A 24,765-nucleotide genomic window follows, 5' to 3' on the forward strand; every position below is an offset into this window, starting at 1 on the left:
ATAAATGTATTAAAATAAGATAATCGGAAAATGAATATTTTACGAGATATTTCAGTTTATGTAAGATTTTGTCAAATTAAAGCATAAAATATCTCGTAAATTATTCACTTTTTGACAACCATACCCTTATAACTTTGTATGCAGAATATTGCAAAGAATCAATTTATACAAAAAAATAAGGTAGTTCTGTTTAAAAAATTCAAGATGATTTTGCCCTGACCTTGACAACACCATCCAAGGTCAAACTGATAACATCAATAAAAAGATCTTTTTAAACCGTACAATTTTGATAATGGATATCTTTCTCTATCTCTAACCGTTTTCGAGAAAAAACATGGTGAATTCATCCTGTATTTAGTAAAATCGGTATTGACAAAATTTCGTATTATTTAAAAAGGTACAGTCAAAGAAATAATCTTTTACATCACGCGGGTGATAAATCAAGAATTGTTTATTTTTGAAATATGGCATCATGGCTTGCATACACATTTCAGGTAAGAGATAGTGTTCGAAAAATTGACGTGTTCTGATATGTTACGACGAGCAATTTTTATCACCGAAGCATTCCTACCAATCATAGCAATGCTATGTTGACAAGTGAATTACTTTGTAATATATTAATTATTACATGTATGTAATATGTTAGTAATTGTAACTATATTCTCAAGATTTTATTATAATATTTCATGTTTTAATTTAAATTAAGTTAATCTTAATTTAATTATTTGACTATATCTTATGCTTACTTTTTTAATTATATTTATTTTTGTAATATCTTTGTATATTTTGTTACTTATTTTTAATCTCCGACTTTCGTTTTTTTGTTTTATTACTCATTGTTAGACTAATACAAGCAGACTGGTTTTTTTAAAATGTTTTTAGTTTTTCCATCTAAACGGTACTTCTTTTATGTTATTATTTGTTATTTTATCTGACTTTGACAATAACAACTCTTATACTTGACTTTTAGTTTTCTTTTTTTATTTTGACTCTTTTACTGTTTGATTGGTTGCTTGTATTTGTCGCCAACGTTTAACCGATTATCATTGCTATATAAGATATTGTCCCAGATAGCCAAATCTGTCAAGAGCATGTATTAAAACTGTGTGCTATATATTTTTGCCAGCAAAAAACTGCAGATTTTATACAAAACTTGTTATATCAGATAATGATAGCAGAACGTTGGCAAAAATGTTATAAAATCTGCTGACATAATTTGGCAGCAAGTCAGTAGCAGAAATCAAAGAGGATTTGTATAGAATTATCATAGCAGATTGGTAGTAGAAACCGAGCAGGATTTGCGCAACGTAGTTTGGTGTCAGATTGACGGCAGAAATCGAGCAAGATTTGCGCGCGCACAATCTGATGGCAAATTGACAACAGGATCTGCATTTTGCAGTTATTTAACAGTTCCTTCACCTACCGCTATGTGATGTATTTTCTCGCAATCAAATTTCTGTTAAAAATAGATATAAAGTCTGCAAGTCGTGGCTATTAATAAAAGATCAAAAGTATATTTTTCTATCAGTTTAATTTTTGATATCTGACAAGTCTAACATGAGAATATTAAACTTATTAGAATCAATAGGATATACATGAAAAATTATCCACTTACTTTCTATTTAAAGCATAAAGCAGAATTTAATTCTCATATAAATTATATCTTAAATTTTATAAATTATATAAATTTAATTATTTTTACAATTTATTTTATTAATTTAATTAATAGATTAAATTGAACATTTAATTGCTATGTGAGATATAACTACATACAATAAAATATGTTATACATTAAATATCATATTTATGAAAAAATAAATTATAAGTAGCGGATAACACGTCTTATGCATCTGTTATATTCATCGAAAATATTGAATTTTATTATACTTATATATTCAAATAGCAAGGAACTGTGCAGATCCTGCTCGATTTCTGCCGCTAATCTGTTATTAGATTGCGTTTGACAGATCTGTTCGGTTTCTGCCGCCAATCTGCCATCAAACTATATGTGCAGATCTGCTCGGTTTCTGCCGCCAATCTGCTGTCAGATTTTGCTTACTAACTATGCTAGCAGAATATCATCAATTGCGGACACAGTGGATAGGAATCTGCTGTAAAGTCATGATTAGATCTGCTGTCATACTGCCGACATGCTGCTAACATTTTGCTATCTGGGGTGTATTGACTATTTCGGGAGCAGTTTCGATTTTGACTTCGAATCGTTAACATACGTCACAACAGGCGATACGCGGACATCTGAGACATTAGTTACATTACTGGTTTACCGATTTACATTGATCTGTAAGTATAATCGCTTAAGGCTCCTGGATGCTCACCGCGGCCATATTGGAATCGTGACGTCAGAAGCGAGAAATAACACGTTGAGATGTTTTAGATGCCATTTCTAAATAAAAACATATTTGCATAAAATAACACGTAAGATCTCTTTAATACACTTCTAAAAAACGCCGAAAACTATTCTTTTCCCTTGACAGTCAATCAACAACCGTAAAATGATCGAGATATCAGACTTTGATATGCGGAATGATTGCGCATGTGCAAAGACTAGACGGACTGGGCCTCATAATATTACATTTTACAGCTGTTGATTGATTATAAAGGGAAAAGGATAGTTTTCGGCGTTTTTTAGAAGTGTATTAAAAAGATCTTAAGTGTTATTTTATGCAAATATGTTTTTATTTACAATAGAAATGGCATCTAAAAATTTTTAGCGTGTGTTTTCTCGCCTCTGACATCACGATTCCGACATGGTCGGCAAGGTACCAGGAGCCTTAAGACGATCTTAAATATATGATCGGACTATGAATACATACACTATGTGTACATATACAAATGTCTTCAGGTTTTCTTCCGACTGAAGCAATTGGAACAATTGATTTAATCGATCATTTCGATAAATTATATTTGATATTTTAAGATCTTTTACGGTAACTAGTCCAAAAGAATATGGAAATGCTTTCACTGAAAATGAAAAAGAAATAACATTTTTAGAAGATATGCTGAATTTTATAAGGGCGATAGTAGTCATTGACGAAAATGGTTCGCGTGTAAAATCAGTAAAATGCTTTGAATGCTGGCAGATCACTATTAATAGTATAATGCAATTGTGGGATATATTAAAATTCTATAATTTTTTGTATATTCTAACTCGCAGATTAAATCGAGATTGTTTAGAAGATTTTCTTTGGTTCAATTAGACAGCAAGGTGATAAATGCTTAAATCCAACACCTATACAATTTGTACGTGCTTTTAAAAAAACTTTTTAGTATTAGATTTTTGAAACACAGATACAACAAATTGTGCTCCAAATAAGAATAAAATGTTAAATGAAATTGGAACAGTTACAGAATCTATTATATGATATCAGAATTTGTGTCACCTTTAACGTGCAAGATTTTAAATATAGTAAATTATGATTATTATACACTAGATCTGCCAGAAGAAAATGCATTTAAATATTCCATTCTTCAGGTTGTCCACAGCCCTGGCAATGCAACCGTGTATCTCGCGTTGACTGTGAAGTAGTATATTGAGATCCATGCTCATGTCTTGCACTGTTGTTTCAGGAAATTTCGTCGCTGCACTTCACTGCGGAATGCACTTATCATGAATGAACGGTAGCCGGTTATATAAATCCGGCTCGAAGAACCATAAAAATGTTCAAAAGCGCGCTGAGTTTGGTGATGTTAAGGTCTTATATAGAATTTAACTTAAGTTTTGATACACACTTTTTCTTAACACAATACTTTTTATTAATAAGAACGATTCACTATTTAATAACAAATAATGTATAATAAAAAATATAATTTTTTAGTTCACACGGAAGACAAATCAATAAACAAAATCAAAATCAGTTAATGAAGCGGAAGTTTTGTTACACTAAAGAAATACGAAAGGCGATTTTGTGAGCGGTTAATCTGCAATAAACGAAACTTGCGGTGAAGTAAAATTTGCATTAAGGCAGATTAACCACTTGTAAAACCACTTTTCATAAACCGCGTATTTCTTCAGTGTAAAAGAACTTCCGCTTCGTAAACTGACTTTAATTTCGTTTATTGATTTCTGCATAAAAAAATTCTGCATAAGACTTTAGTATCGCCAAACTCAGTGCGCTCTCTAACAAAGTCTTGTAAACTATGTTTATATCCAGTTATTTCCTTATGATTTGACACTTCTCATTCAACTAATCTGTTGACAAAATAGCTTTACTCTCCTTTCTCATCTAAAAAAGATATACTACCTTTTGTCATATAACTATATAAAATATGTAGTTTTTAACATCAAAAAAAATGTTTAAAAGCTCTTTATATTAAATATAAATTTAAAAACTGGCTAGAAGAGCCGTACGCGGATGTTGTGCACGGGGCACGCCTATCAAGTTCCAGCGAAAAATTTAAAAATTAAATTTTCGTTGTAATTGACATGCTACTATCCGCGTACGATTCTTCTAGCTGATTTAAATTTAAATTTATATACAATATTTTTTATACCAATTATTGGCCATTTGAATAAAGCACACTAGCCATTCGGTGCCATTTTAGTTCATGAAGATGTTTCTGTATATTATACATATACAAGGTGCGCGAAAAGTCCCGGAACGGTCTAATATTTCGGGAAATAAGCATTTTACAAAAGAATGATTTAGATAAAAATTGTAGTGTTTAAAAAAACCTATGTGGTTCTTATAGATACCATTGTCAAAGTCATCTTGAATTTTTTAAATGGAACCACCATATTTTTTTATATAAATCAATTCCTCACAATATTCTGTATAAAGTTATAAGGGTAAGATGGTCAAAAAATGAAGTTTGCGAGATATTTTATACTTTAACTTGACATATAATCTTACATAAACTATTAAATATCTTGTAAAATACTCATTTTCCGATAATCTTATCTCAATACTTTTATGCACAAAATAATAAGAGGAATCAATTGGTGTAAAGAAAACACAGTTGTTTTAAAAAATATATGTATAGCTGCTAATTGCAAATTACATATTTTTTCTTACAAACAACCATTTGTTTTCCTTATACCAATCGATTCCACACATTATTATATACATAAAAGTATTAAAGTAAGAACAGAAAATGAATATTTTACGAGATATTTCAGTTTTTTTTATATAAGATTATATTTAATTAAAATATAAAATATCTCATAAGCTATTCACTTTTTGGCCATCCAACCCTTATAACTTTTTATATAGAATATTATTGTAAGACATCGATTTATATAAAAAAAAATATGGTGGTTCCATTTAAAAAATTCAAGATAACCTTGATGACCTTAAGGCTCCTGCATACTCGATTGCCAAGTCCGTAAAATTTGTACGACAGCGCCACATTTGGCAAAACTATAAACTATAAAGCGTGAAAATGACATAAATTATTCTTGCGACTTACAGCGTCATTTATCATTTTAGTGCAGCGTTTCTATTTTTAAAATAATTGTTATAGTGTTAAAATATACCGAAGACTCTTATTTTGTTATAATTTAATATGTAAAAGCAAATATTTATTTCATTTCGATATCTGTCAAACAGCGGGTTTTCGTCCTTGATTAGGCTCAATTCAATTCGACATATACAATGTTATTTATTGCTTACCCAAACAAAAGGAGAGTTTTCGGTATATTTTACAAGTCGGTTCTATCGGTTACAAACCCTATTTTATTGTAAAACATTTTTATTTTAGCGTAAGTCGCAAGAATTTTCATGGTATATTTTCTCGCTTCTGACGTCATCAATTCAAGATGGCTGCAGTAAGTATGCAGGAGCCTTAACAATGCTATCTAAAATCAAACCGTTCAAACCACTAAATGGGTTCCTTTAAATACTACAATTTTTGCTTAAAACACTTTTTTATAAAATGCTTATTTTCCAACATATTAGACCATTCTGGGACTTTTCGCGCACCCTGTATATCTTAATATTAAGGTAACATTTCTCATGAAGTATTACAATTATATATTCCTACAATGTCTCTATAATGCATATTACGTTGCAATACTTGCAAGATTATAACATTGCTGCAAAACATAATTAAAAAGTTTCCCAAATATTTTATGAATTATATATCTCACATTTTTCTCTTTTTCCTTTTCTTTATTTTAATATATATCTCTTAAAGTTCTCTATTTGCGCTAAAGTGAAAACGATATTCATATGTATATACGAGTAAATAATAAAAAACTAGAATTATTTTAATATTAAATTTGGCATTTATCAGCAAAATTGTTGACATCAAATACTGAAGAGTTCAACTAAGTTGCTCAATGGATAGTTCTATGTCGTTCGATCGCCTAATAATCAGAAGATTTGCGTTTAATTACCCAATTCTGTCACTTCGCAAATAGTGAAAACTTATTTAATACGTGCACATGTATATATAGTATTTGCTCTGTATTTACAATTAATATATGACATATATGATAGTAGATATACAGAATATCTCTAAAAAATAGAGTATAATCAGAGTGAAATCACATGTTTCACGCAAAAAATTGACAATAAGTCAAAAAAAATTTTTTTAGTTTTGAGATCTCATGTACAATTAAGATATGACAAATTAAAATTTAATTTTGCCAATAACATAATGGGGCACTCAATGCGTAACTGTGCGTATAAAAGTGCAATCATTAGATGGGCGTTCATCTACCACGAGTAATTAACGAAATTAATTAAAATTCAACTTGCGATATTTCGGTTGCTGTTTATTAGATCAAAATTGTAAAGGATTTTTTGACTCAGTTTTTTATGCAGAATAGTGATGTTACTTATATTTAATCTTTTAGAGATATTCTATATATGGCATTTATATTTACAATTAATATATATAATAGTATATAACATATACACACATATTTAACTGTAATTCATTGTATGCGATCAGTGCATCAATGAATGTGCATAATATATATTTACTTTATATAATTTTATTTTATATATATATATATATATATATATATATATTTATATATGTATATATATATATATCTTTATATAAACTTTATATATTTAATTATAATTATATAAAGTTCATAAATAACACAGCATTTCTTATACACTATATATACACACATTGACATATTTTTCTGTACATGTTATGTACATTTAAGGCATATTTTAATTCATAGATTGCAAGATAAAAGTTTTGAATTGTTATATTATATATATATTTTTTTTTATCATTATTTAGCATAAAATAAAATTATTTTACATATTATTTTAAAATTAAAAATATACTCAAAGATTTTAACAAAATTTAATTTTTAAATTTACACGAAAGTTTTAACAAAATTCCTATATGAATTATAAAAGCTTACAAAAATATGATTAATATAAATTTTAAAGTATTGTTATAAATTACCATTTTACAAATTAATTTTTAATATACTATAATTTTTAATACGAACAAAGACGAGATTAATATTAATTTTTAGCAATAAATTAAACTGTGCTTTGAGCGTTTTTATTTTTACATTAAACATTATCTTAAATTGTATGAATATATTATTAATAATCATGGCACATCTTTAAATAAAAAAATAATGTATAGTATTAATAAAAAGAAAATGTTGCGTCTATTTCAATTTGTGATGTTATCATTTGTGATATTATTATTTGATGTTATCAATATATTCTTACACCATGTTACCCAATATTTTAGAGCACTATTCTCTTTTTTGAGTTTATACATACACAATCGTATAATACAATTATATAATACAAATTACAGAATAGATTCATCAGGACCCAAAAATCTGCTTTCATGGAAGAAAGAACTCGATATCATATTTTAACGAAAGCGCGAAAGCGTAGATTACATTATAATATACATGATGTATATACATGTATCGGTAAATCATCTGTTCAAAATATCACTTCACAACCACTTTAACACATAGTTTATATTAGTCGGCTTTCTCTAAATAATTCTCTAAATAAATGAAAATAGATTTCTTTAGAAGCATTAATTTAAAATCTACAGATTCTCTATGAAATTATATTATAGCATCATTATAATCTGACAATTTTATCTTTTTTAATTGAATAATTGGAATTTTTCTAGATTATCTTGTATATATATATATATATATATATATATATATATATAGAAATTAATTAAAATTAATTGCACACACATCTAGATCACAGTGCAAAAATATTAGTTGCAATGCAGCCTTATACAGATAGCCTTATGGCCGTTGGAAATTGATTTTTTGTCATCATATAATAACTATAATTTTTAGCCTAAATCTTAAAAGCTATTGTTATAATTCGTCATCGATATGTTTAGCTATATATAATTTTGGTTTAGTTTCTTCAGCTTTGTTTTTGCTCATATATTTTTTCCTATACTTCAGTTCGCTTAGTTTTATAGTATTATATTGTATATCTGAAATCTGTGACTTTTCTTGAAATACTTTTCCCTTGTTAGTAGCCCACATAAGTTTTTTAAACTCTTCCAATGGATCAGTAAATATAATTTTATTTGCAATCAAATCTTTCTGTGTTCCCTGCAATGAAGTACGTCTATTGTTGAGAGAAGTTGTCCCTACATTGGTATCTACAGTTGTGGATATACCAGAAACATGATTCTTGTTAGTATTGGATATAGAGTTTACAGATTTTTTTTCATGTTTTTTCTTGATAGTTGGTTTTTCAAATTTTACATCTACTGTCTTTGCTGTTTGCAAGCCTTCCTTTTTTTCAAGTGAACTTTGAACTTTTTTTCCATTATCGCTTTCGCTTTGATTTTTAGAGAAGTGCAGAATACTATCAGATTTAACGGCATCTTTATTTCTTTTATCTTGTATAACAGCACTTTTCGATTCGCTATTTACATCTTCATATTTTTCTAAGATATTTTGCTCAGAATATTTCATAACTTTCTCTATTTCTGTCAATATGAAATATTCAAAATCCTCTATTTTCTCAGCGCTTGATTTCTTATCTTTTTGTAAAAGGTTAATATTTTTAGATTCAATTTCTTCTTTACCTCCATTACTATCATTTATAAATTCCGCTACTGCTAAATCGCTTTCTTTATTTTTTCCAAGTAAATTTTCATCTTTATCTACATTTTTTAAATTCTTTTGTAGATCGGCAATTAATATATCATAATATGAATTATCTTCTTCTCCCAATTTCTCCAGATGCCTTTGTACACCATCAATTAATATTTCTTGATATATACTATGTACTTCTGCATGATTACGATCCAAAAGGGCAATATGTTGATTAATGATCTCATCTTCTTCGTCAAACAAATCAACTAATAAATGACGCAAGAAGGAGTAATTTTCAACATGTGTAATAGCAGATTCTGAAATTTTTAATAATTGCTCCATCTTAGGTCTTACTGATTTTATACTCTTCAATTTTGTAGCTATTATTTTTAAATTCAACACCATAGTGTCCATATTTGTGAGTAAATATTGTTTCAATAACTTCTGCTTGTTTAATTCCAATAGTTGTCCTATCTTTTTAATAGACGAGTTTGGTGAAACTACTAATAGTTCACTTAAGAACCATCGGACTTTGTAAGACAGTGATGTTTTGGTAAGCACTCCACTCCGCGCTTTGTTTACCCAATTGTAATAACTCTCTAAAATAAAACTCCTGATTCTTATACCTTTATTTTGTTTACTATTGAGAAATATCTGATTGACAAACACTTCCTTCAACTGATGCCATAAAATTTCTATCGATGTAGAAACTGGTCTTAAAATAATAATTGCAGCTTCAGACGCGGCAGTAATTCTGACTTCACCACCAAGTGAATCTTTGATAATTTCTGCATGAAAATAATGAAAATCAATTGAATCCTGTTGATCTTCTTGTGATTCAATTAAAGGAACCGTTATATCCAAACTGGATCCAATAGTTGTCGCCTACAAAAAAATAGATATATAATTCTTTTAAGTTTGAGATATAAAATATGAAAAATAAATTTCATATAAAATATTATAGGATATAGAATAAATTTTGTATAAAAATTTTTTAAAAATTAACAAACCTGTGGAGTCACATGTCGGCTGAGAATTGATTTTAATGATCCTTTTAGACGTTCAAATAGTGATAAATCAGTAGGCGCTTTAAGTTGAATTTCTTCTTTTGAAGAATACATCCCTATAATCATATGTTAAACATAATAGCAAATCAAACATATATAGGTTTCATTTTAATTAATATACTCGAATATTACTGAAACTATGGCTGCAATTAGAAAATATTTCATACAAAAGTCAAAAGGTTTCAACCGAAAAAAGTTAAATTTTGAATTTTAACTAAAATCATTTTTCAAGGTTATTTGAAGGTCAATTAATTTTTTTTTTTTTAATGGAACAATTTTAATTTTTTTTATATAAATCGATTTTTCCTAATGTTCAGCATAAAAAATTATAAGGGTAGGATGGCCAAAAAGTTACGATAGTTTACAAGATACAAGATACTTTATACTTTAATATGACATAATTTTGACCTTCAAATGATCTTAAAAAATGACCTTAGTTAAAATTCAAGATTATCAACTTTTTTCCCCCTTTAAACTTTTATATGAAATTGTTTTCTCGTTATAAACCATTGTTTCAGTAATATTCGGCCAAACGATTTAAAAATAAAACATCCTGTATTGTGTGTGTGTGTGTATTTATTATACAATTAGTATTCTTCGGTATATTTCAGTATATTCAGTATAATTCAATATTCTTCAGTATATTTCAGATTATGTTTCTCTGTAATTGCAGATTCTTTGAGCCCACATACACATGTGTGTGTGTGTGTGTACATCTTTAAATTAACAAAAAATATCGTTAGTTTATGAATTATAAATAATATTAAAAATAAAAAATCTGCTTTCAAATTAAATTTCTAAATAGCTAGCAAAATTACAAAATTTCAATTTTTACGTTTTAATTCAACTTAAAGCATTTACTTTATATAGAGTTTAATGCTTATTTAAATATTTAATATTTAATATTAAAAATAAAAAAAAAAAAAATTTGAAGGAAAAAGAATTTTAAATTTTTAAAAAGAAGAAAAAGAAGAAATAAATAGATCAAAGAGAATCCAATTAAAAAGAAAAAACAAACAGTTGTCCATTATATACAAACTTTCAAAATCATTAGGTATCTTTTTAATCATAATTTTTACAGTCGGTTCAAAGGCAATTTTTCCTTTAAAAAATTTTTGAAATTTTCAATAATGTATAATTCGTAACACAGAGTATTCTAAAATTCAAGAATAATGAAATTACAACATAAAATTTTGTGAAAAATTAAATAATAAAAATACTTGCCATTTTTTATTCCAAAAAATAGTTTTTGAATAATACATTTATTATTTTTTAACAAACTTTTATTTTAGAATCCTATTATCCTCGAATTTTATAAATCTTATATAATCTTTAAATTATAATGTTATTTAAATTTATTTAAAATTAATTTAAAGAAGTAATTCTATCACATGTATTTTCTATTTTAAATTTTAATTCGCTTAAAAAATCTTTATTTTTTCAATCTTTAATTGTTTAAAAACTATATGTCTTTTAATCTTTCAATATAAACATCATCTTGTTCAAGAAAAATCCAATTTACATTAATTAAGTATATTTATATAATAAAATTTTATATATTTATATAATGAAAATAACATTCAGATTTTTAATAACAAATTTTTTTGAAGCTATTTTATCCTTTGCAGAAATGTATAATTTATCCTTAACAAAATCATCATTTATCACTTTCTAATTTCTATCCTTGATAAAATAAATTAAAATAAAATAAAATTACAATAAAGTTATACCTAAAATTAACTAAAGAATATAGCTTTGTTATCCAACTTCCTAAAATTTTATTTGAGAAAAACTCTTCTCTTTTGATCGTTTATAATTTTGAAAATCATGTAATAATTTTGATACTTCTTGATATTTTTGCTAAGGAGAAATCGATTCTAAATTGATAAAAGAAGCATTTAAAAAATCGCGTTAAAATGTTCTTATAAAATGTTTGAAAAAATAGAAAAATTTATATATTTCATTATGTCTGATATATACAGTGTTCCATTTTCTAAAAATATGCTTAAATATACAAACAACAGTTATTTGATTTTAAAAGGGAAAATAAGTTGATAATTTTGAATTTTATTAATTAATGTCTTTTTTCAAGGTTATTTAAAAGTCAACTTAGTTCTTTTTAATGAAACCAACACTTAATTTTTTTATATAAATTAATTTTTCGGAATATGTGACATAAAAACTTAATAAGAAAGAATTGTTAAAAAGTGAATATTTTTCGAGATATTTCATAGTTAATGTAAAATTATGTCAAATTAAAGTATAGAATATCTTGCAAATTATTCACTTTTTGGCCATCCTATCCTTATAATTTTTTATGCCAAATATTGCGAGGAATTGATTTATATAAAAAATTAGGATTCCATAAAAAAAAAAAAAAAAAAGATCGACCTTTAAATGACTTCGATAAATAATCTCAGTTAAAATTCAAGATTATCAAAACTTCTTTCCCCTTCAAAATTAAACAATTTTTGTTCGAAACATTGTTTCCTCAAACATGATGTTTTTTTTTACATATATTTATACATATATTTATATTTTTAACACTCCTGGATCCTCACCGCAGCCATGTTATAGGGACGCGTTCGGAAACCACACTCTAAGCACAAAGTGTCGTTCTATCTTTGTTCACCTTTTCGTAAGTAACAAAGATAGAACGACACTCACAGTGTGCTCACAGTGTGGTTTCCGAACGTAGCCTAGATTGTGACGTCAGAGGCGAGAAAGCACACGCTGAAAATTCTTATATGCCATTTCTAAATGGAAAGATATTTCGATGAAACATTACTTCAGATGGCTTTAACACACTTTTAAAATACCTCAAAAACTATTCTTTCTTTGACAATCAATCAACACCATAAAATGATCGTGATATCAGACTTTGTCATGCGGAATGACTGCGCATGTGCAAAGACTAGACGGACTGGGCCTCATATTAGTCATTTTGCAGCTGTTGATTGATTATAAAGGGAAAAAAACAGTTTTCGAGGTATTTTAAGAGTGTGCTAAAGCCATCTGAAGTGCTGTTTTCTCGCCTCTGATGTCACAATTCCAACATGGTCGGTGAGGAACCAGGAGCTTTAAAATGGAATACCCTGTATTTTTATTAATGATATATTCATTATTATTATTATATATATCAATTATTACCAAGCGTGACAGTGAGGTCGCCATTCGCCGCATTAATAGCCTTCATTAACTCGGCTGCTTCCGTGAAAAAGAGAAATACAACAGGTATCGTGACGTCATCTATCTCCTTTCCGTCACCGGACATCGCAAACATGGGCGAAGTTGCTGCGCTCGAACCGGCAATATTATCCAATACTATTCCAGCGAGCGCACCAGCTTTTTGAATTCTGCGCGCCTAAAAAAATTAAAAATGCGCGAGAATATAAAATCGAGAAAGCTTTTGCTTTGTAAAAATGTTTTACAACGCGCAAAGATATATACTTTTTCTATGAACATGCACTGTCCGCGATTCACGATCGCTATTTTGCCTGCTAATCTCTCCACGTTTTGCAGATCGGTGCAAGCTGCGGGTGGATATGTAAATATCACTTTTCCGGTAATCTTATCGAAATTCTGTAATTCAGGCCCGAATTGCGCCGGCCCGGCTAGAAGTGTAACTTTCTGCAATGGATCCGTATTAGGTTTTATGAACGTTACTGTTTGCGGTTTCGTTTCCGGTTGTTGCATTTGCATTTTACTCAGTTCGACCATTTCTTGCATGAATAATAGTCCTTCCTCTGAATCTTGCGTTGTCTTCGCCTATTTATATAAACACAAATGCCTTATAATTGATGTAATAGGTGATATTAAAATATTAAATAAAATGTTTATATATTTTATATAAAAAAATAAGTTACATTAGAAAATGTATGCAAAAGCTGAACCCGCCCATCTGCTAGTGTTAGAGTCGTTATTCCCATATCACTCAATATTTTCAAATGTTCCAAGTTATTTGCCTACAGAAAAAAATTTTTTTAGATAAATCCCTTTGCTAATATGATGAAAGAGTAAATATAATTTAAACAAACTTGAAATTGCGATGCGCTCAATCGTCTTTTAATCGATCGTCTTGGGCAAACATCCTCGACCATATTTCTCAAAGGTTGCCTCACCGATGCGGGAAATAAATGTAAACTATTTGGGCAAGTGCGATCAAATTCGTCCACATGCACGATATCACGTTCGAAATCCTGCTTAATTAATAAAATACAAAATTCAACAATGTCTATCACTTTTGTGTGTATCAATAATTATATTTTACAGTTACACTTACAGATGAAATATTTGTTCTTATGGAAGCGAGCGTGAGTGGCAGTAAATGACCTTCAGTAGTAAAAATGAATTCATCCAAGTCTAAAACCAATTCTCCTGATTCCGCAAATAATAAGAATAAATACTTAAATGTCTCCGACAATACAAAGCTATCCATTGTATCATCGTGTTTGTTAGTTCTAACATCCGATACAGCTGCATAACCACATGGTACTCTTGCATATGTTTGCAGACTTTTGAGTACTTTACGTCCGACTTTTAAATAATAATGATCGCCTGTGGCTCGATATAGAAAGTATGTCGACTCTAAGAATTCTGGTCTCAGTGGATGATGTCCCCAATGTACCTATTTTTCGAGTATTATAATATTATATAGATATAAAAGAGATATACAAACTTATAACAAAAAATATGTAAATAACATATACCTGAAAATCAGTAGTAAATGCTTCTGGTATAAAGTTATGTCTCTGCATAACTTGGTACAGCATCTCGTGCGTTTCTACGGCAGGTTTGATGTCACCTTTAAGAACCTTATAGAGAAAAATAGTCCAATAAATAAGAAATGTCAAATAAGTAAATTTTTTTTTATATAAAAAGTGATGGTATACCTGCAGACCTGGCCAAAACGCCAATAAAGCATCCATGAAATTCTTAGAGTTGGTATTCGGTCTGTGCATGTGCACGTCTAACAACATAGGTCCTTGACTAACATACTTCATTACAGCTTGATAATGTTTATTGAAACGACCTAAATATTTTTCATCACCTGCACACAAAAATACGAGATATACAGTGGCGATCAAAAGTTTCGGGCCAAGTAGATTTTTTTCCATATTTTGGGTTTAGGAACAATGAAAAAAAAAAAGATTAATTCTACATATAATAACATGTTTTATTATGAATAAGCGTTGTTAATAATAAAATAATAGTTAGAATTATTTTTTTATTTAACATAATGCAAAAGATGCATGATCATAAGTATCGGGCCAGGAACTTTAAGTTACTTTAAATCACAAAAATAATAATATTTAGTATTTAATATTTAATATTTAGTAGCCATTCCCTTAGAAATAATGACTGCTGCGCAATGACATGGCATTAACTCGATTAAACGGATGATTAAGTCTCGAAAGATTTTTCTCTATTCTTCATTCAAAGTGTTGAATAAGTCTCGTTTATTCGAATGTTTTTTGTTGGCTACTCGGCGACCAAGTTCATCCCAAAGATGCTCAATAGGATTTAAATCCGGAGACTGAGCAGGCCATTCTAAGACTTGCACTTTTTTGGTAGATAAATATTGTGATACGATCTTTGAAGCATGTTTTGGATCTCTATCATGTTGGAAGATCCATCCATGAGGCATATTATCTTTGGCATAAGGAAGTATTTGTTTGTCTAGTATATCCCCTTATACATGAAGCGATCCATCACACCTTCAATTTCTACCAACGGACCCAATCCTTCATACGAAAAGGCTCCCCAGACCACGACTCCACCTCTACCGTGTTTCATATTTCGTATTAGTAAAAAGAATCAGAGAGCCCGATTGCAATTTGCCGAAAATCATAGACTGGACTGTGCAAAACTGGAAAAATGTATTATTCTCTGATGAATCAAAATTTAAATTATTTGAAAGTGACGGAAAACAATATGTTCGACCCTGTTGGTGCCAGATATGATTATAAATATCAAATACCAACAGTGAAACACGGTGGAGATGGAGTCATGGTCTGGGGAGCCTTTTCGTATGAAGGATTGGATCCGTTGGTAGAAATTGAAGGTGTGATGGATCGCTTCATGTATAAGGATATACTAGACAAACAAATACTTTCTTATGCCAAGGATAATATGCCTCATGGATGGATCTTCCAACATGATAGAGATCCAAAACATGCTTCAAAGATCGTATCACAATATTTATCTACCAAAAAAGTGTAAGTCTTAGAATGACCTGCTCAGTCTCCAGATTTAAATCCTATTGAGCATCTTTGGGATGAACTTGGTCGCCGAGTAGCCAACAAAAAACATTGGAATAAACGAGACTTATTCAACACTTTGAATGGAGAAAAATCCTTCGAGACTTAATCATCCGTTTAATCGAGTTAATGCCACGTCATTGCGCAGCAGTCATTATTTCTAAGGCAATGGCTACTAAATATTAAATATTAAATATTATTATTTTTGTAATTTAAAGTAACTTAAAGTTCCTGGCCCGATACTTATGATCATGCATCTTTTGCATTATGTTAAATAAAAAAATAATTCTAACTATTATTTTATTATTAACAACGCTTATTCATAATAAAACATGTTATTATATGTAGAATTAATCTTTTTTTTTTGTTCATTGTTCCTAAACCCAAAATATGGAAAAAAATCTACTTGGCCCGAAACTTTTGATCGCCACTGTATATGTGTGGTAATTTAGCTAAAGATTTAGATGTAGATAGAGTATATGTATAAATATGTATATAATTACCAAGTAAAATGTATGCCTTCAAACAGTATTCATAATAAGAGTCTATGCCAGCGCCGACACCAGAATCTCTTCGTACCCAATCCCCAGAGTTTACATTTAGCACGGATCCCATCAAATCTGTACCACGATGTCTCATTCGCCACAAAACATCCATAGCTTTCTGCGCTTTTTCCTAGAGAAATAAAGTTCTTATTATTTTAGTATTATATATACATACATATATATATATATATATATATATATATATATACACAGGGTGTCTCTAAAGTCTGACCCAGGCTCTTTATCTTGGAAACGGCTTTAGATATGGAAAAATGTTTCAAACAAAAGTTGTAGGACTTGAAGGGGGACAGATGATGAAAATATGGACTTGACCTTGAGTGACCTATTGAAGGTCAGGTGAAGGTCATTGATGTTTTCTTAAACGAAACCCCCTATCTTTTATTGCATATTCTTATAATCCTTGTTGAGACGTTTTCAAAACACTACTTATGTGGGTCTTTTGCGCAAGCCGTTCACAAAATACGAAGCTTTAAAGTTGACATATCATCGGCATTCGCATTATCCGATGTACATACACAGCGGGGAGGTTGTTCAGTCAAATTTGTACATCAAGTGGCCCTAAAAAGAGCAGACTTTGTGTGCGTGTGCCTGTGTGCGCGCGTGCTTCTTTAGTAAAACGTTTCTCTAATTATTTTTCTTCTAATTATTTTAATGTAAGGGAAAGGAGAAGAAAATGGTAGAGAAAGAGAGAAAAGTGTTACTAAAGAAGCACACACACACACACATACAAAGTCTGTTTTTTTTAGAGCCACTTGATATACAAATTCGACTGAACAACCTCCCCGCTGTGTACATCGGATAATGCGAATGCCGATGATATGTCAAATTTGAAGCTTCGTATCTTGGGAACGGCTTGCGCAAAAGACCCACATAGGTAGTGTTTTGAAAACGTTTCGAGAAGGATTACAAGAATATGCAATAAAAAATAGGGGGTTCCATTTAAGAAAACATCGATGACCTTCACCTGACCTTCAATAGGTCACTCAAGGTCAAGTCCATATTTTTATCATCTGTCCCCCTTCAAGTCCTATAACTTTTGTCTGAAACATTTTTCCATATCTAAAGCCGTTTCCGAGATAAAGAGCCTGGGTCAGACTTTAGAGACACCCTGTATATATATAATTTTATTATATTATCGTAAATTACTTGCAAATCTAAAATATTTTACCTCGAATATTGGTTCGCCCGTTAACCGAGATAAAGCAGCCATTTCTAATATCATACTACCTGCACAAGCAGTGCAAGTCTCTTTCGATACTTCCATAGGAACTCCTTTCATACCATGTTTTAAATTTATCTACAAGATATTTAGAAAGCAGAAAACTTATTCACATCAAATATATATTATGTTTGATTAGCATTGAATTTGACAAAATTACTTTCTTATTAATTAGCACAGTTGTAAAGAAATCTTTATACAAAATTTTATTTTGTTTAAAAGTGTCTATATGTATAATGATTTAATAGTATATTATATATAGGATATCTCATTTTAACTTACACAGCAAAACATCTCGGAAACTAAAATTTATCGAAAAAAATGTATCAAATAAAAGTTAGAGTTTTAAAATATCTTTTTACTGATCTTCTGTCACCTTACCTTGGGTGGGTTAGCCAAGGTTAAGGTCATCTTGAATTTTTTAAATAAAACCATCATATTTTTTTATATAAATTGATTCCTCGCAATATTCTGCATAAAAAGTTATAAAAATAGGATGATCAAAAAGTGAATAGTTTAAGAAATTTTTTTGTACTTTAATACGACATAATTTTACATAAATTATGAAATATCTCGTAATATGTTCATTTTCCGATAATTGTATCTCTGTACTTTTATGTATAAAATAATGAGGAATCAATTAAGGCTCCTGGGTGCTCACCGCGGCCATATTGGAATTGTGACGTCAGAAGCGAGAAATAACACGTCGAGATGTTTTAGATGCCATTTCTAAATAAAAACATATTTGCATAAAATAACACGTAAGATCTCTTTAATACACATCTAAAAAACGCCGAAAACTATTCTTTTCCCTTGACAGTCAATCAACAACCGTAAAATGATCGAGATATCAGACTTTGACATGCGGAATGACTGCGCATGTGCAAAGACCAGACGGACTGGGCCTCATAATATTACATTTTACAGCTGTTGATTGATTATAAAGGGAAAAGAATAGTTTTCGGCGTTTTTTAGAAGTGTATTAAAGAGATCTTAAGTGTTATTTTATGCAAATGTTTTTATTTAGAAATGGCATCTAAAAATTTTTAGCGTGTTTTCTCGCCTCTGACGTCACGATTCCGACATGGTCGGCAAGGTACCAGGAGCCTTTGTAAAAAAAATACAGTTGTTTTTAAAAAAAAATATCTAGCTGCTAGTTGCAAATTACATATTTTTTCTTAAAAATAACTGTTTTCTTTATATCAATTAATTCCTCTCATTATTTTGTGCATAAAAGTTGAGATAATCTTGAAAAATGACCAGTTAAAATTCAAAATTATCAAATTTTTTTCCCCTCAAAGCTTTTAACTTTCACATGAAATATTTTCTCATTATAACCATAGTTTCAGAAATATTAGACTATATTAATTAAAATAAAACATCCTGTTTACATTGTGTATCACAAACTTACTCTGCCGTAAGGTATTCCAGTAGTTGTGTTAAATGCAGGTAAAAATCTATATCCTAAATCTTTAGCTAAATCCAAAAGTTCTCCTCTATACCATGGCATTATATCAGCCCTTTGTTGAAGATATTCGGCTAATATGTGACCACTGAGAAGACCTCTGCAAAAGAAAAAATTACATTTAATATGAATTGAATAATTTATAATCAAAGACATTTGTATAATATACATCATTAAATATACATATATATTTATTAATTTAACCATAATGATTTTACTCACCCGAGCATTCTAATATTTGTTTCAAACAGCGAAACAATAATATCTGTATCAAAGCTTACATCTCTAGTAACAAGTTTTACTGCATTCTCAAATTCTTCTAAATCTCCCAATACCTACCATATATAAAATATTTATATGTAAATGGAATTGATATTTATAATGCACACTAAAAAAGTATACTAAATTATTTATTGCTGAACTTACCACTAATGTATCTAGTGTATCCACCAAAGTAAGTGAAAAACTGTAGCAAATTACAGAACATAAATTAAAATATATTATAATTATATGATATGCCTAAAATAACATAGATATATTTAAAAAAAAATATGTGCATCAAGTACATAAAATAAAAATTCAAATAAATTTTCAAATTTGTATATAGATAATAAATAATAATTAAATACTTAAAAAAAGTTATAATTCAAGAATGTACTCAAAAACAAATATAAAGTCAATGTAACTGCTCAAATAATTGATGACATTATTAATTTATAATCTGTACTAAATATAATATAGGATTTCTTTTTTTAATTTATACATATATAAGCATATTTTATATAATCTATAGTTGAAAAGAAAATTTATACTATTTCATGCAAATTTCAAGTATATTGTGTTATTATCAAATTTTAATATAACTGGCAAAGTAATTATATATTATTAGTTTATTCATGAACTTGATGGACTACATACTTGTTTTTAAATATTAATTTTTTAATTATTTAACAGTTTATTTTTTTAATTTTGTCTTATATAAAAATTTAGCTACTTTTTTATGTATATGGGACATATGTACTTTTTACCCTTTTTTTTATTTTACTATTTTTTGTAACTTCTTTGAAATTGTAATAAAAGCAAAAATAAAAGTGTGGAAGAATTTTACATATTACTTAGAATTTGCAATAAAAATTGTGACTGAATAAAATATAAAATATATAAAATTTAATTCATAAATTAAGTGAATTCATATTAATTCATATTACATTAAAAATATAAATTTTGAGTGTTTTATTTGATCTTTTATACTAACATTAAAAAAAAAGATAATAGAAATTGTAATAACTCGTTACTATTTGAATAACAGTAGAGTTACTTTTCAGAGAAAAAAAAAACAATAACAAGAGTTACTTTATAAAGTAACTATCCCAACTCTGATACAAATACAGCCAATCTGTCAATATTTTTATACACTTGGTGCCAAGATTACTGCTCTTGATCAAGAAAGAATTATCATATACATAACTATTATATATCAGAATATCATCCGTTTCAAATAATTTAATGTATATTTGGTTTCTTACTTTCCCAACGTAGAATCTATATCACCCCTGTTTGGTTCCGAGCCTCTATATCGCCCTTTACAGCTTAATGGCATCAATTCATCAGCAGGATACGCATTGTCCTTGCACAAAGATTACAAGAAATATTTTTTTCAAATGTTAAACACTTATATCAATCTATGTTAAAATGACATTCTTTTCTTCTAACTTACAAAAATATTAATTTTTTTACAATAATCTCAGTTTTATTTAACATTTATCTAATATTTAATATTTCTTCTAAATACATCTTATATTTATAAATAGGCATCTAGACATATATTATTATTCTACCTTAAACAATTAATAATACAAATGAAAAATAAAACGACTATGCCGAATGTTTATTTACCATATAAGCGTTGTATGCATGATAGAACATATCCCTCGCTTCTTCCCTATAAAATATAACAATTATAAAACTTGAGAGAGAGAGAGAGATTGATACAAGATTTAATATATTTATTGTATACAATAGATGATACAAACTTTAAATTTTCTTTTTCTTCCTTGCTCATATATTCTAATAGATCGTCTTCAGATATAGCCCATAATATCTGTACACTGCAGCCTACAAACAATAGCCCCCAAATGAGAGCATCACAAGCCATATTGTTTGTTAAAAAAAATATGTCCCTTTTTTGTCAAGATTTCATTATTGTAGTAGTGCGCATGGTCCACCAAAATTTTTCCCTACTAATCCATCTCATTTCAATAATTTCATTGTTACGATAGAAAGAATATAAATAAAAAATATATGAGTTTTTAAGATTATTTCCACTTCTTTTTTTTCTTATACCAAACTTTTTCTCATACATGAAGCATTATCATATTTCTCACATCACATAATTTAATGAAAATTTATGCGTTTTCCAAGGCTTTATCGCTGCCAGGTGGCAAAATGTGCATTTATGCAATCGCAAAGAAAATCATTTATAATTTTCGTGAATCATAATTTTCACAGATGGTGGTTCTCAAAAATCAGAGTGAGAACTTTTTTCTTTTATTTTTGGGAATGAACTATTCGGACTTTCCAATATAATCGCCAACATTCATCGAGAACAATTAAAGCCGAAGTGAGCGAAAAAATTGTGTAGAATAACGAATTGTTATCAGAAGAGACAAATAGGTAGTGGGGACATGATTTTTCTTTTTTTTTTTTTTTTTTTCTTAGGTCAGATGATGTGGCCCTAGTTGATTTGTCAATAGTTTTTTGTTTTGTTGCGCGAAATACACACAAGAGCTTTGCGTTCCTCGAACAGCGAAATCTGTCCTGCTTTTTGCCTTCTTTTCTGGTTGAGTTGTGCACTATTATTGTGATTCCTTGCGTTTAGCTACGTTCAGCTGCGATCAACTCTGTTAACTGGCAGCAAGTAACAGCAATTTCTCCACATATGACATGATTATCGCCGTTTAAATAAGTAAACTCCCTAACCAATTTTCCGATTTTTCCGAAGCTGCTTGAAGCGAAGAAACAGATGGAGAGGACTATAGAATAGGAACAATCACGTGACCGTCATTTGTCACTACAGGGTGTCCGGTAATAATCGCCCAAATCTCTTCTATGCAAGTAGAGTGTGAATTTAATCGAATAGGAAAGTCATCTAATACCGTTTTGTGATCTTTGTGATAATTAATTAATGAGAAATTAATTGAAAAAGATTTGGCCAATGTTTTACAGCTCCATAAAGTTCGCCAAACCACTGACTTTTTAATAATTAAAATTATCTGATCGTTTGGTGGTCGTTTGGTGGTGACTGCTGGTAGCCGGTAGCCTAATTAAAACATTTGATGGTAAACCCAGGTAGCAAGGTATCGTCATTATGACATCATTTTAAGGTCATTTCTCGGCATATAACATATAACGTACCGTCAGTCGATTAAATAATGACGTATTACATACGTGATATTTTTGACGACATATTGTCGTCATAGAAATAAAGTCATATTTAATCGTCTTTTTAAGGTTACTTATTTATAAATTAATTAATATTGTTAATTAATACATAAATATTAATATTAACGTACTTAAATAGTGAAAATAATAAATATTTTATGATACTTATAAAGTTTATATTTTCTGTTCAAAACCCTTGAAAATATATATTTTGTAAACATTAGTTCTTTCATTTACCACTATGCGACGCACAATGCGCTATTTATTTAGGGATCCAAACAGACTGCTGACTGCGGATTGGTGTTTTCAATTTGTGGGATACTTCCGCTTCGCTTTGCCCGCGCGCAATACATGACGGTAGTGTATATTAGGAGTGCTACGACATATAAAAATTTTTTTGGAGAATATATACGATTTAATAATAGTAAGTATGCTATATTGAAATGGAAATTAAAAATAATAATCCTGCTAAATATATTTTAATAAAAAAAATGTTCATTAAGTTAAAAAACTATCTACATTATAATCTAACCTCAAACTGATATCGTTAAAAATTTTTCTTTTTCAGCAAAGAAATTTATAACATGCGTTATTGTGCAGCTCCAAACTGTTCCAATTCGAGTAGAAACATTTATTATAATTTATTATAATTTTTTATATTAAATCAATATAAAAAAATTATACATTAAATGTCTAATATATAATTCATTAATTACTAACTAATTCGATTAAATTCTGGTATTTTAAATATTTTACATGATTTCTTTATTTATCTATTTGTTTATGCATATTACCGTAATTTATTTTGTATATATTACTGTAATTCATTTAAATTATACGCGCGCTTTACTTTCGCGCAATTTCCGGTCCCACTGGTGGTGTCATGGCGGCCAGTTTGGCTCATCCCTCCTTATAGGATCCCTATATTTATCTAGAGACCCTCTAATAGCTCCTTAAGGTGCCTTTTCATATGCAGCATGCTGCAGCAGCAAATCAGTTTTACGTGATAAAAATTTACTAAAGCATATTTGCTGCTCATGAAAAGGAATAGCTGCAGCAGCAGTAGCACAAAAACAAATTATAACTTAGAAATAATATTGCAGAATTGAGCTTAATTTTAAATTTATTTTTAATTTTGAGTTTAATAATCATACAATCAGAAATTGTATCAGTGGCATAAAGAATGTGAGAAAACCATTCAAAAACATAATATTGAAACTTTGCGAAGACAAAAAATTGTAATTGCAGCAGCAGCTAGTGCAGTTAAATAAAAAAAAATAAATAAATAAAATAAATAATAAAATATAAATTTTAAAAAATAAAAGAATGTTTAATTTTCCATCGAGCAATTTGAAATGTATATATGAAAGCACAAATTAACAACCTTTGTATTTTTGTTCTCATTTCAAGATAATAAAAATGCATAATATACATATAATATACATAATATGTCCCATAATTCGCGAACCACCCGTCAGTTGCAGGTAGAGTAGGTTAAACTGAGTAAAAAAGTCCTCTACCATTTTGCGATTTTCTCAATAATTGAGAAATAAATTAAAGAAAATCAGCCAATTCGAGCGATGATAAGCGTGCAGCGAGAAGAGACAGCCCACTCGGAGGTCCAGAGTTAGCGCTACTCGTATGTAGTTACTGTCTTTTGTAAAGCGCTCCTCCCCGCTTCATCGCGCGCCTAGCAACCGTGTAACATTATAC

General features: G+C 29.0%; 1 protein-coding gene across 3 annotated transcripts; it reads right to left on the bottom strand.

The window, feature by feature from the left end:
• Positions 1 to 7,609: 7,609 nt before the first annotated feature.
• Positions 7,610 to 23,005, bottom strand: Edem2 (ER degradation enhancer, mannosidase alpha-like 2). Of its 3 annotated transcripts, none has more exons than XM_083054685.1 (17): positions 21,645 to 23,002; positions 21,508 to 21,553; positions 21,138 to 21,238; positions 20,038 to 20,077; positions 19,834 to 19,946; positions 19,558 to 19,711; positions 18,096 to 18,224; positions 16,865 to 17,036; positions 14,994 to 15,151; positions 14,811 to 14,915; positions 14,384 to 14,728; positions 14,139 to 14,300; positions 13,968 to 14,066; positions 13,552 to 13,869; positions 13,252 to 13,465; positions 10,045 to 10,157; positions 7,610 to 9,919 (listed from the first exon to the last, which is right to left on the bottom strand). In XM_083054685.1, the coding sequence occupies exons 1-17, from the start codon at positions 21,764 to 21,766 to the stop codon at positions 8,297 to 8,299; spliced, it is 4,014 nt and encodes a 1,337-aa protein (XP_082910811.1). In that variant the 5' UTR covers positions 21,767 to 23,002; the 3' UTR covers positions 7,610 to 8,296. The 3 variants fall into 3 exon arrangements, with proteins under 3 accessions (XP_082910811.1, XP_082910806.1, XP_082910814.1); XM_083054680.1 differs by having other exon boundaries at positions 14,139 to 14,303; XM_083054688.1 differs by lacking the exon at positions 13,968 to 14,066 and having other exon boundaries at positions 14,139 to 14,303; positions 21,645 to 23,005.
• Between the last annotated feature and the right edge of the window lie 1,760 nt (positions 23,006 to 24,765).

Source organism: Prenolepis imparis, unplaced genomic scaffold (assembly GCF_030444845.1).
Source record: "Prenolepis imparis isolate NDT839.2.m4 unplaced genomic scaffold, iyPreImpa1.0 SCAF_2, whole genome shotgun sequence".
Lineage (NCBI taxonomy): Eukaryota > Metazoa > Arthropoda > Insecta > Hymenoptera > Formicidae > Prenolepis > Prenolepis imparis.

Coding starts and splice junctions, on each gene's coding strand:
- Edem2 (XM_083054680.1), bottom strand. CDS start 21,766: ATGGCTTGTGATGCTCTCATTTGGGGGCTATTGTTTGTAGGCTGCAGT. Junction 21,239..21,507: donor ATGCATACAACGCTTATATG/GTAAATAAACAT, acceptor TCTTTGTGCAAG/GACAATGCGTATCCTGCTGA. Junction 19,947..20,037: donor ATACACTAGATACATTAGTG/GTAAGTTCAGCA, acceptor TATATATGGTAG/GTATTGGGAGATTTAGAAGA.